General features: G+C 34.8%; 1 protein-coding gene across 3 annotated transcripts in view; it reads left to right on the top strand.

The window, feature by feature from the left end:
• Window positions 1-12,882, top strand: part of Sema3a (semaphorin 3A) — a 454,588-nt gene that overhangs the window by 438,178 nt on the left and 3,528 nt on the right. For all 3 annotated transcript variants that reach the window (XM_051152073.1, XM_051152075.1, XM_051152074.1), the window contains one exon: window positions 1,239-1,306. In XM_051152073.1, coding sequence (XP_051008030.1) covers window positions 1,239-1,306 — 68 coding nt within the window. The remainder of the gene's footprint in view (window positions 1-1,238; window positions 1,307-12,882) is intronic.

Consider the following 12,882-nt stretch of genomic DNA (forward strand, 5'->3'; position numbering starts at 1 on the left):
AACACACCCAAACTTTCCCCATGGGTGATACACAGACCTTACCTCTTATCCCTCAGTCTACACATCTATTTTACATCTACTAGCAAAAGCTCATCTCCCTCTCCAAGTGGGTCTAGCTGCAAAGAGCCCCACGTACAGTTTAAGAAGCCTGCAAGGAGCCCTAACTGTAGTTTGATGCATATATTCCTCTTTTCTGTAAAAGAGTATGTCATTTTGGTTCACCTGCTCTCCTAGCAAAAGGAGATTTTTCCCTTAAGTTAAAAATTTGTAGATGTTTTTCTTTCTTTTCTTCAGTGCACAAACTGATTTGCAACCATAGGATAGTGCTGTCGTGGTGGTATTCACCTGAAACACCTGCAGGCTAGCCAGGACTGTAGGATGAGACCCTATCTAAACCAAGGAAAGAATAAAATGCTGGAGATGTAGTTCAATGGTTCAGCACTTAACAATAGTCTCTGAGTTCAATCATCAAATAAGACATCAAATAAAATGCAATACACATGCTGTTCTATAAAATACTGATATAACAAAGTTTCAATTCAATAAAGGAAAGAATTCTTAATTTATACATTCTAAAGGTAGACAAAAATATATTTTAAATATATGCATGAGCAATGAGAAAAATCGTCACTCATGTAATTTCTAATTTCCAAGCTTACACCCACATTAAGGATCAGAACAATAGTTCAGTTATGTTTATTGAAGAAATGGGTTGGTGTTGCAAAATAATTGTACTTTATTTCCTCTAAAATTAAGTTCTGACCTTCTCAGGGTTGGCTGTTTATTGACTGATACCTGGTAGAGAACAAGCCTGTTCAAAGGGTCCATTTAAAAGACCTCAGTACATTGTTTCCCAGTTTGGTTTTTTAAAATTCTTTTGCTTTTTGGGGTTTGTTTTTGTTTTTGTTTTTGAAACAAGGTCTCTCTGTGTAGCCTCAACTGTCCTGGACTCACTTTTCTGTGTCGCCTCAGCTGTCCTGGACTTGCTTCATAGACCAGGCTGGCCTCGAACTCATAGCAATCCGTCTGCCTCTGCCTCCCGAGTGCAGTGCCACCATGCCCTGCTCCCCAGCTCGATCACCATGCAGACTCCTCATACAGCCACGCTAGGTGCAAATGAATGTCTTCCTCGATTGTCTGTAGTATTCACTATATATTTGATTCTTCACTTGCATCAGAAATTTCTAACTGAAAAAAAATAGAGATCGAATAACGTCTCTTGAATGCAATTTTTTTAGACGCACACGACGACAAGATATAAGAAATGGAGACCCACTGACTCACTGTTCAGACTTACAACACCATGGTAAGTTGTCACATTTTAAAATTATTATTATTATTACTATTATAATAAATTTATCCACATTACATCCTGACTGTAATCCCCTACCTCTTATATTCCCATTCCTGCCCTTCCTCCTTTTTCAGCTCTATTTCCATCCGCTATACCTCTGACAGGTGGCATCCTCCTCCCCCACCTTCTGACCACAGCCTATCAGGCCTCATTTGGAAAGACTGCATCCCCTTCATCTGTGTTCCCACAGGGCCTATCCGCTGAGGGGCAGTAATCAGAGTTCTTGTCAGAGGCAGTCCCCCGGCCCCCTATTCCCCATGTGGAGAATGAGCTATCTATTGGCTAAATCTGAACAGGGGTCATGGTCCTCTGCTTCCAATGTCCTTGGTTGGTGCATCAGTTTGAGCAGGCCAGCCTGCGTTCAGATCTGCCAGCCTCCATTGTCTCCTTGTGGAGCTCCTTACAACCTTCTCTCCTTTCGTGTCCCAACTCTTCCATGCAACTCACACTTTACCTATGTACCTCTGATGCTAAAGTGATGGGAGTCCACACACCTTTCCAAAAATACACAAAACAGGAAATTTTTTTTCTAGAAAACACTTAGCACCTTTATTAAAAACAATAACAACAACACTTGTATAAACTAAGCATGGTGGCACATGCCAGGAATATATTTTTTGTCCATTGGTATAATAAATTCAAGATTTTAGATCTTAATAAGATATAGAATTCAAATGTTGTACATGAACAAAAAAAGAGAAGTCTATGAACATACTTTTACAGATATAGGCAAGAGAAATTTTCATTAAAATATATCAAATAAATGTAAAATAATTAGTATTAAAATGGACCAAGCAAGCCACATATATATGTTCACACACATATATATACACACATGTATATATGTATATACATACATATATGTGTATGTGTGTGTACATGTATGAATACATATGTATATATAAGTACATATGTGTATGTACATATATATATATGTGAGTGTGTGTGTGTGTATTCTGATGGTAACCCAGTATGCTTTTCCTGAGCACTTAAGTAAGGCAGACAACAAAGCAATTACATCAAAATGCTAGTTGTATATTTCTTTGAAGTGGGCATCTTAGAATCAATATACTACTACAAGGTATTGAGACATTTTATAGGTCAGAGTTGCTTATTTAATCTGAAACATCATACAACCTCCATTTAAAATGTATGAATTACAGTACAATCTCATTCTTCTATAGTTCAATTTATAAAATTAATAATGAATCTGTGCTTCCCTCTGCTGGGGAAATGTTTCAATGACAATGACACTAATGAACAGTTAAAAACTAATAGTTAGCATGCAAAGCATGAACATTGTAACTCAACACAATAATCCAGCTTTCTCTTCAAGTGCCTTTTACAGTAATCACAAAACACTCTTTGTATATTTTAATTAATCTTGATTTGATTTACTAGGTGTGTAGAATATTCTTTTTTATATATGCTATAGAGGAACCACCACCACACGTAGCAGTTGAGCATGAAACTGCAAAGTCTGTTACCTTCTTGAAATGCACAGCCCCCTGTGTGTAATTTCAATGTGTTAGAGTCAGATTCATAAATCCTCAGTGGTACTGTGGGAGAAACAGGAGATATTGGAGCAAATGGCTTCAAATCCCACACTTTTAAACATCTGTGGCCAATGGCTTGCCTGTGGGTTACTCTCCTGACTCTGAAGAGGAAGACCACTGAGTAGGAGCAAAGGAAAGTGCACGTACTCAGACACTCTTTCTGGTTTTCAAGTAGCACACTCCGCTTAAACAATCTAATATGTGCTCATTTTCCATGAGCTTATTTCAAGTGAAAAATATTATACTATGATTCCACCATTTCCTAAATGAGAGAATATTAATTATTAATTCATTATATTGAAGAATGTATGTGCTTATATCTTGAGGGTTAAATATACAGATGAGAACTGAAAGGAAAGTAAAAAGAAGGAGAAGTTATCAGTTGGACTATAGTCTATATATCTGTACAGGCTTTGTTATATTGCTGTAATAAATACAACATTGTAAATATGAGAAACAGTGATTTTGATTGAACGTGAATAAATTGCCTAATTTTTCAAGGAATAATGGGAATACTTAACATTTTCATTTTTTAGGAGAGACATAAACAAAATGCTATCTATTATTCATCCTGAAAAGAAAGTTATTCCTTATTTTCATCATCAACATCATATTCAGAGATTAAATGTGACTTTTAAAATATAATTTTAAAGAAATATTATTATGAATGTTAAAGTATGTCTCAGTCAGTATAGTGACTCATGTGTAAGAAGCCAGGATCGGAGGAGTACCCTTGTAATCTCAACACTTCTGAGGCAGGCACAGGTAGATCCCTGAAGTTCTTTGGCCAGTTATAGTATTCTAATTAGCTAGTCGTAGGTCCCACTGTAAGACCCTGACTCCAAAAACACGAAAGACTACTCCTGAAAAAGAAAAATATTGAAGATCATCCTCTGGTCTCCATTTGCACATGTATACCACACTAGTACATATGTACACACACAAACATATGAATATGCACTTATGCCTGAAAATACACAGAGAGAGAAATAATATTATGATATATCATTCTTGTTATGTATCTACCACAAAACTGTTCTAATAATCATTAAGTGATACCTCCATTTGTTTAGCAATCTAGACCCTTTGTAGAAAAGATCTTATACTATTTGAAAATAATATCTACTTGGAATAGAAATGTCTTATATACAAATGGGAAAATTGACCAGTGGCTTTTAAAAAGTGAGACTATGCTTAGATAAATATTGTTGACTATTGAATGGTTTTTACTTGAGGTAATTTTGCCTGTTTTGAAGATGTGTGTTGGCGGCATTATGTCAATTCAAGCCTATGAAAATTAGCTACATAGAATTGTTTAGCTATACGCAGTAAAGTGTTTGTGAATGAATGATTCTCCAGATAACTCAATTAGAACACATATGTGGGCTGTGATGAAAAGGAATTGTGATAGTTTGGTGTTGCAGAAACCCTTTTTAGCTTTTCTTTTGATTGGTAAGCACTTCTATTTTATGTTTCAGATAGATAGAAGGAAAGGTCCCAACAGCCCACAAAATTCTACAGCAATAAAACACTTTTTTTTTTTCTCAAAGGTGCCTCTGCCTGTTGGCTGCTTTTGTTGCTAATTGACCAAACATAAAGCATGCACACCTAAGGTTAGAGTGAAGTTCACATGTGTGGAAAATAAGTCAGGAATCCTCATTTGGCTCAGTCTCACCATGAGGGACCCATGAATTATCTCAGAATAGTAGATGTCAATATTTGAACATAAATGGGCCCCAATCCAGAGTCCAGCCCTGTTTAAATCATGTGTGTTGTCTTGCTAATGTCACTTCTCACGTTCAATAAAATATATGTGCTCATATGGAAACAAGTAAAGATATGAGATGTTTCTTAACAGAAAGCTCCTAAGCAACATGAAGCCAAATTATACACTTCAGAATGATCACTTCCAGCTGTAAGGGTAAACATATTCTGTAGCACTCTATATTTTACATATCCTGAGATTTTAATAAAATGACTATATATAAAATAGCCCAAAATTAAGGTAAAAGAAATTGCACTTATGATGAAACCTTCCACACACCCTCACTGGATTTTCCCCATGGTGCAAAGCAGCAGTGCGCTGAACTGTTCTGGGCAAAACAAGAAAACCCACTTCACTTTCCTTGATCCCAAAACAGTCTTCTCTATCATCATGGCCATTCACTCAAAACCTTAGCTTCAAATCCTAATAGCACATGTATGTTAGGAAATCTTTCCTTCTAGTTGCATACCAGGCAGGATGCTAGCATAGAATTCAGGTTGCTTCCAATCCATTCCTTTCCCTCAAAAGAGAGCGTATGCCTGAAACTAGAGCTCTTCTAAGTTCACGCTTTTAAAAAATGACTGGCCAAGTAAATTACCTCTCATCTGTCTCCCTTTCCTCCCTACTTATAAACCAAAATGATCCATAACATGACTTATGATGTATGTGGCTAGAAAGAAAAAAGCTACATTTTAAAAATCATAACACCATCTTATATTTCTGGTTGATGGAGATGCTTTGTGCCTTATCTTCTAATTTAGTGGCATCGTTTAACTTTACTTTCTGATGATTTTCTTGGCTGGCCTGCATACATGCCGTTCCTTTATAATGTCCCACAATAAAATATCCACAGAAGCCAATCTTCTAAATTATCCCCACAGCTATCTCATCTCAGTTTATGTCTTGATTGGCATCAAATCATACCCAAATTTCATAAACTCTCTTTATCGTCTAGGGAAACATAAATTTAGTATTCTGTAGCAAAGATTTTATGGTCTGTACTTTACCATCTTCCAAATATGAATATGAGCATTTAACCCAAAGAGGAGCCCTGAGATTTGATCTGGGCACTGATGTCATCCTTTTAAAACCCAAGTTCCATAAATTATGAAAAACCACTTGTGAGGTAACACCAAAGATTAAATGTACTAATGCATTGTGTGCTGCTAAGAAATAAAATGGCACACTAATGGCAATATAGTGCCAGGTTCCAGATTCAATCTCACAGACAAAATCTTCAACACAAGTCCAAAGAAGAAATAAACTCCCATGTAGCTATGGGAAGTAATAAAAAATACCTATGTCAGTCAAAATCATAGGTGGAAGAAAAAAAGGCAGAAAAATTTTGATATTCATGCAAACCAGGTAGGTAGACTCATAACTACAGACAGAGATTTTAATTCCAATATATGTCAGGTTGGAGTTTGACAAGAGGAAGAAAGATAAGAAAGAATTCCTTTTGAAATGAAGCTACTTACCCATACTTAAGAGCAAAGGTGAGACACAAGCTCACACCAGAACAGTTCAAACATGATCAGTGTGCCTTACAGGAACAACTTTTATGTTATTGCCCATTACAGCTTTCATAAGGGCCTTAAAAGTCCTCTCACTGGAGTAATCAATTAACAACAGTTGTCTTCTGATGTTGCATTGGGCAAACAATCAAGTATATGGAATAAATGTGTGTGAACTTTGCAATATTTTAATTTATTATTTTCTTCACAAAAATCATTTTTTCCAAGATAGTCTATTTGTACACTGAAGCGTAATTATTTTAAAGAGGGAGTCTAAGATGTCTGCATTTTCTCTTCCAAATGTTATAAAAATCAAATATCATTGTACTACAAGATGGTATTTTCATTATTGTTTATGGGAGGTTTCTGCCTTTGCAAATTATTGTTTCCTATCTCCCATCAAATCGCTTGGGGAAAGTAAATGAAAGATTAAATTCTGTTTCCTGTTTTTTTTTTTTTTTTTTTTTAAGCAATTGTTCCTATGGCAATTTTGCTCTGGCATATAGATTATTTTGCTTCCTTTGGTAACGCATTCACTGTAAAATCGTGAAAATAAAATATACCAGATGTTGCACAAGACTCATAATATTACAGTAGACATATGCATATTGGTACCCCTCTGTAAGCTTTTGTGTTTCATCTGGCTCTACACTGAGAATCACTGTAGTTGTATCACATGCTACCAAGTAAATATAGCTGTGGAAAGTAAATGTATTATAAGTCTCATACAACATTTCATAACACACTGATTTCATCATTATTTCAAAATAATTTTTCTAATAAAAAGATATGAAAGTGTATTAATGACTAGAAAGTCACTTTGTCAAATAAAATAATTATTATAAAAAGAAACAGCTAAAATTCCCTGGCCTATCAGTCTGCCTATCCCTCTGACTGTCCATATGCAGACAAGCACATTCTAAGAATCAATTCAAATAAATACATAGATACAAGAAATATTGGAAACTACCTGAATTTTAAAATTCAGGTGCTATATGCTAAGTACTGCTCAGAAATAAAACACATCGTGATCTGAAGCCTAAAATGTAGTTTATAATTTAAAGTGACTTAATCAAGTAGATATTTTATATACTTACATTTTCTATAAGATCCCATTGAGTCTTTTTGTTCTTGTCAACTCATACCCACTGTTCTTAATTTCTGTTGGTCACAGTTTTAGTAGATGGATTAAAGAGAAATATATGTGTTTTCATGCAAGAGCCCAAACAAGAGACTGTCTACTAATATTTACAGAGACCAATGGCTGTAAGCAACACCATGAGCATTGAAAAAATGTCACAGACATTCTATCAATAAGCAATTGTGATTCCTTTCACATGTTATACTATAATTTATATTATAGATTTTTTACTGCTCCAATATATAGACAATTAATGAATTCCTTGTAAGCCATCTAAATGTGTGGATGCAAAGTGCATGTAAAGGCTTTTTGCTTCAGTGTAGTTTTTAATTTTATATTATCTCATGACATATTATCATGATATGGCTTGAAATGGACTGTAACTAAGCTTTTTTTCAAATATTTGAAACCTTTGTGCTGAAGAAATGTATTTCTGGACATTGATCTAGATACACTAAGAAAGCTCTAGTGGTCATTTGTGCTTAAGAATGCCTTGCTACTGTTTTCTATTTGACCAGATTTGTGTGCTGTGTTTCCTTATTTTATTGCTTGACCATCACAGGGAATATAAATGAAAATTATTACAAATGCAATGTGGTTATAACAACGAGAATTGATTTGTCTGATACAGCCTATTAACTATATTTCCTAAGTAACTTAAATGGCTAGCTAAGTTATTTTGTTTCTGTCTGCCTCTCCTTTGGCTTGTGTTTTGATTTTTATATTCATTGCCTACATGACACAGTTTTTAATAAGGGATAAAACCATGAAATTATAATGGCAGAAATCACCAAGAAGGAACGAATATGTGGCTCCCGACCTCATCCATCTGTCTCCTATCTGACATTACATTTTCCAAGACTGTTACATTGTTCACATTTCAATCTTGGGAGATGCTTATGGGGTTAAAATGGAGAATGAAATAAATGGGAAGCTGAAATGTGATTCCTTCTGTTTCTGTACTATTGGAAGAGACTCAAATGCTAAATACGGCCTTAAGCAACATGATATTTCTGGCCAAATGATGGATATCATGACTTTCTGTTGTTACAAAAGGAAGCAATTTATTTAACTTCTTTCTTTCCTCCCATTCTCTCTGCTTTATTAGTCTCATTTCATTTCCATAAATTATTCCACTAAAAGAGGAAATGATTAATTGAAGATTGCTTCCTCAAAAACATTATTTCTTGTCATTAGCAGCTGCAACATATTGAAACACTGCATTATCCAAACACACGGGTGCTTTTTACATAATTTTAATATTTAGTTACTTTCAATTATTTTGCTCTAACTATTCAAATTGTTGATCCCAGGAGAATTTATTATTCAGTTTAATAACTATATCCTTATTGTCTATGGTAGTTCTTATGACAAAAGGTTATAGTGTAAAATACATTTAAAAATGTTTGTAACTACATAGCTTTCTTTTTGGATGTATACATTTTCCATGAGCCACTGCTAGCATAGGCTTCCATGAAGAAGGTAAAACTATTCCTATGGTTTCTTAAGCCCCTTTGTCCTCTTATTATTTTGTAATACAATATTTTGATGTGGAATATACCTGATTATACCTATTTGCTTCTACAACAACTCAAATAAATTATTTTAGGATTATTAAAGCTAAAATATTACATATAAACATTACTTTAATGAAATATTCTATCACAGTAAGACTATAATTTTTCCCTTCTATATTGGTTAAACTTACAGTTTGCATATGTGGGAATCAAAGTTATATGAGATTTCAGCTTTTAAATTCAGTGTGCTTATTTAAGTTAGTCACTCAGCAAGTATATGGCAAGATTTAATGATTACCTTTCTTCTAAAATTATGGTAAAAACAGTAAAGTGGAAGCTATGACCAATTTAACAATAATTGCAAAAAATATAGCTATACTGTCATAAAGAGGGGGACAGTTCTAGGATGCATTGAAGCTGAGATGTTTCATTTAATTCTTTAATGCTAACAAGGCAGTAGGACTGATAATAAAAGCATCTCATAATTGTCTTTGTGTGGACATTTAACACAAGGTTTTACATTTGAACAATTTAAATTATTGCAACAGTGCAACAGCCATTACACTAGTACCACTGGCAATGTTGGGGATTTAGCTCAGTGGTAGAGCACTTGCCTAGCAAGCGCAAGGCCCTGGGTTGGTCCTCGACTCTGGAAAGAAAACAAAATAACACTAGTATCACTGGCATTTGTGTCTAACTATTACTTTGCACAAACATTCTGCTAATATCTTCTATTACTTTTTTTACATGAGAGTTATCTTTTCTTTGTCTCTATTATGTGTTCTCTTAAAATAAGTCACAAAAGTGTAAGAAAAGAGACAACGGTCAAATTCCATGTCATTTGAAACCAACTGTCTAAAGTTCTCCCTCCTTCAACCCAGAAAGAGGTTGAAAAGTGTTATATGGTGGCATAAATATCTTTAAAATATATACATATATATGTAATACAAAACACAATAAAGTCAATAGGAGTACATTAAGAAGACTGAATATCCTTTCAAATAGATATCTCACCTTTTTAAAATTAAGATAAAATTGATTATAAAACAGTGGTGATAGAATTTTAATCCTGTTCATTGACAAACAATTGAAATTTTTATTTTACTTTGGAAAGAATTCTTTATTTCTATATGTGTATGGGATTTAGCCTTTGCACACACACAAATATCAGAAGAAACCCTGCGGGACACCATGTCATAGTGTCAGATTTTAACTCTGAATCCTTGTGTCCTGATTGCTGTCCTGATTGCTAAATCCTTTCTCTGATCTCTAATGGACAATTTATTACTGATTTAATTTGGCTTTTTTTGGTAATTTAATAGTCTCAGAAATTTTAATTTTAAAATTGTTGCTTAATTTCTTTATAAGCAGTTTCTGTATAGAGTTCTATTAGGAAAATATTTCCAGTTCTGTTAGATGACAACTAATTGTATGGTTGTAAAATAACACCTTTTTAAAAAAGATGATAAGAATGGATATATTTAAACATTTTTAGTTAACCTAGAAATCATTGATGTTATGATAAGTACATGCCTAAAACCCCAACACTTGGGAACCCTGAATCAGAAAGACTGTGAGTTTTGTGCTAGTCTGAGCTACATAGCAAAGCAGGCTTGTGGCTGGCCCCAAAGCAGTCCATCACTGCATCATGAATGAAGGACAATCTCATCTGTCACAAGCTGCATCATGACGTCACCAAGATATACTTAAAAGTTATAACTTCACATATTCTGTAAGTGCAATGAATCTTTATAACACATTCAAGATAGTTTGTAATTACTTTTCTTTTACTAAAGCCAAAGTAAGGTAAAGAAAAAATGCCACTAAGGAGAAACAGGCATACTTACAGAACAAAAAGCCATCATGTAATGAGAGCGCATTTACAAAGATGTCATGGACATGGATATTTTCCGGATGGTGTTCCCTAAGATAGTGGAGGTGAGAGTAGGATCACAAAGATCTTTTTTACCAGCCAGTTGTTATAAAGAACCTCAGTAATTCCTAAAACAGGAAATAGCATTTCCCAAAGGTAAACATACATAAAATACTGCAACACAGCAGGCTCCACACTTGGAATGTTGTGACATAAATACAGCAAGCAGCACCATAAAGTATTGCTATTGCCCCCATCATTATCCACCGTGTTCCCCATCCAATACAGCTTTCATAGAATATATTATCCATTAACACTGTGTGTTGTGGGACAGCTGCTCTCCGGTCAGCTGCTTGATCTAGAGGGAAATCTCCAATTGTTCTTGTCCCCAAATATGCAAGATTTTATACCCTTCAGGAGACTCTTAATGAACAGCATGGCTTCAGTAAAGCATTGGACTCAAATAGAGTGACTCAGTTCTACAAGTGCTCTCAGTGTGTCATATGGAAGTGAAGAGTGCTCCGGTTACAAATTAATAGTATGTTTGAAAAGACATCATGATCAAAATATCTAGTATGACATGAAGATTCAATGGTAATTATATTTCTTCTGCTTACACATTTTGAGAGGAAAAAAAGGACCGAAATAATGAAAAGAAGGGTGAGAGTGTTCAGCAGTCTGTTGTATCATCAGTGTTTTTGTGCATTCCAACATGCTTGCAAGTGGCTAAGGAAGAAACGTCAAGACAGATAGATAATGGATATTTCATTGCCTTCTAATCATCCTGTTCAGAATGTCTATTCTGTACCTATAATGCATAAACAGAAATATATATGTACATAACAACATCATTGCATCTGCGTACCAATGTTAGCCTGAGGCCACATTCATGAAAGTTCTGGTCCCAAATTAGGAGTTGTCCTACTACAGAGAGTTTAACAAAACATCTGAACCCAATGGAAATGTATTCTTTATTTCTGGCTGATGCAGCAGAATCAAGCTAACAACATAAAATAGGAGAATCTATAACCAAAGAAATACAGCAGGACATCTGTTTGCTGATTGTGATTGATGGTTATTAGGGCAGGAAATTTGGTTACACTGCTCACTAGCTAGAAGATGTTTCTCTTTCTTATTGTTTGGAGAAGGGGGAGAAAGATGGGGTCAACTCAACAGACAAAGAGTCCTTAAGGTATTGGCAAGAGTAGTTATCAAAGCAAGCTAACTAAAGGCAGCAAGCCCAAAAACCAAGGTAATCAGCTGCTGTTTTCTCACTTTGGTACAAAGAACCTGACTATTATTATACTTTTCACAGAGAATCATTATATATTACTGTGTTGAACTAAAAGCAACATGCTATAAATTCTCTGTTAAATGCAACATAGTTTTGTGAGACTTAACTGTAAAAGAACCACATGAGCTGCTTTTATAAATATAAGGAAACATTTGTTAATTAGGTTGATTTTTTTCTTTATATCTGTGAAATTTATGTTCCTACTGGAAAAGATTAATTGTTTTGGTTTCCCAGCACCATCAGAAGTATTTGGTTTAATTAGCAAGGAGACAAGTCAGACTGTGATCTTCAAAACTATTTTTGATTAGTTCTTTGAGAATTTTGTAGGTTAGGTTTTGATCCTGTTAGATCTATTTTGTTTTACATCATGTGTGCATATTTTTTCTCCATGTATATATGTGCATCATATATGTGTAGTACCCAAAGAGGCTAGAAGGCAGCCTCAAATCCCCCAGCCCAGACAGATGTTAGTTCTTATGCTAGTGCCAAACCTGGGATCCTCTGCAAGAGTAGCATTGTTCTTAACCACTGAGCCATCTCTCCAATAGACAGATTATCCACTTACAACAAAGAACTCTTCTATTATTCAAGTCACATTTGTCTTCTTAGATATGTGTCAGCAAAAACACATATTCTGTAGTTCTATCAATGAGTCCTTCCTCATTATAGCTTCCAACATGAGAGGATTTGATCTAGAGGACATGGATGTAAAGAGAAGTTCAGTTAGATTTTCTGTTACCATGGTGTCACATATGTTGTAATTCAAGCACTGAGGAAGAATGCATGATATCTTCCCAAGTGCTCAAGCATTTCTTTCTTTCTTTTCTTTTATTCTCCTAGAGACAGGGTTTCTCTGTGTAGCCTTAGG

Source organism: Acomys russatus, chromosome 10 (genome assembly GCF_903995435.1).
Source record: "Acomys russatus chromosome 10, mAcoRus1.1, whole genome shotgun sequence".
Lineage (NCBI taxonomy): Eukaryota > Metazoa > Chordata > Mammalia > Rodentia > Muridae > Acomys > Acomys russatus.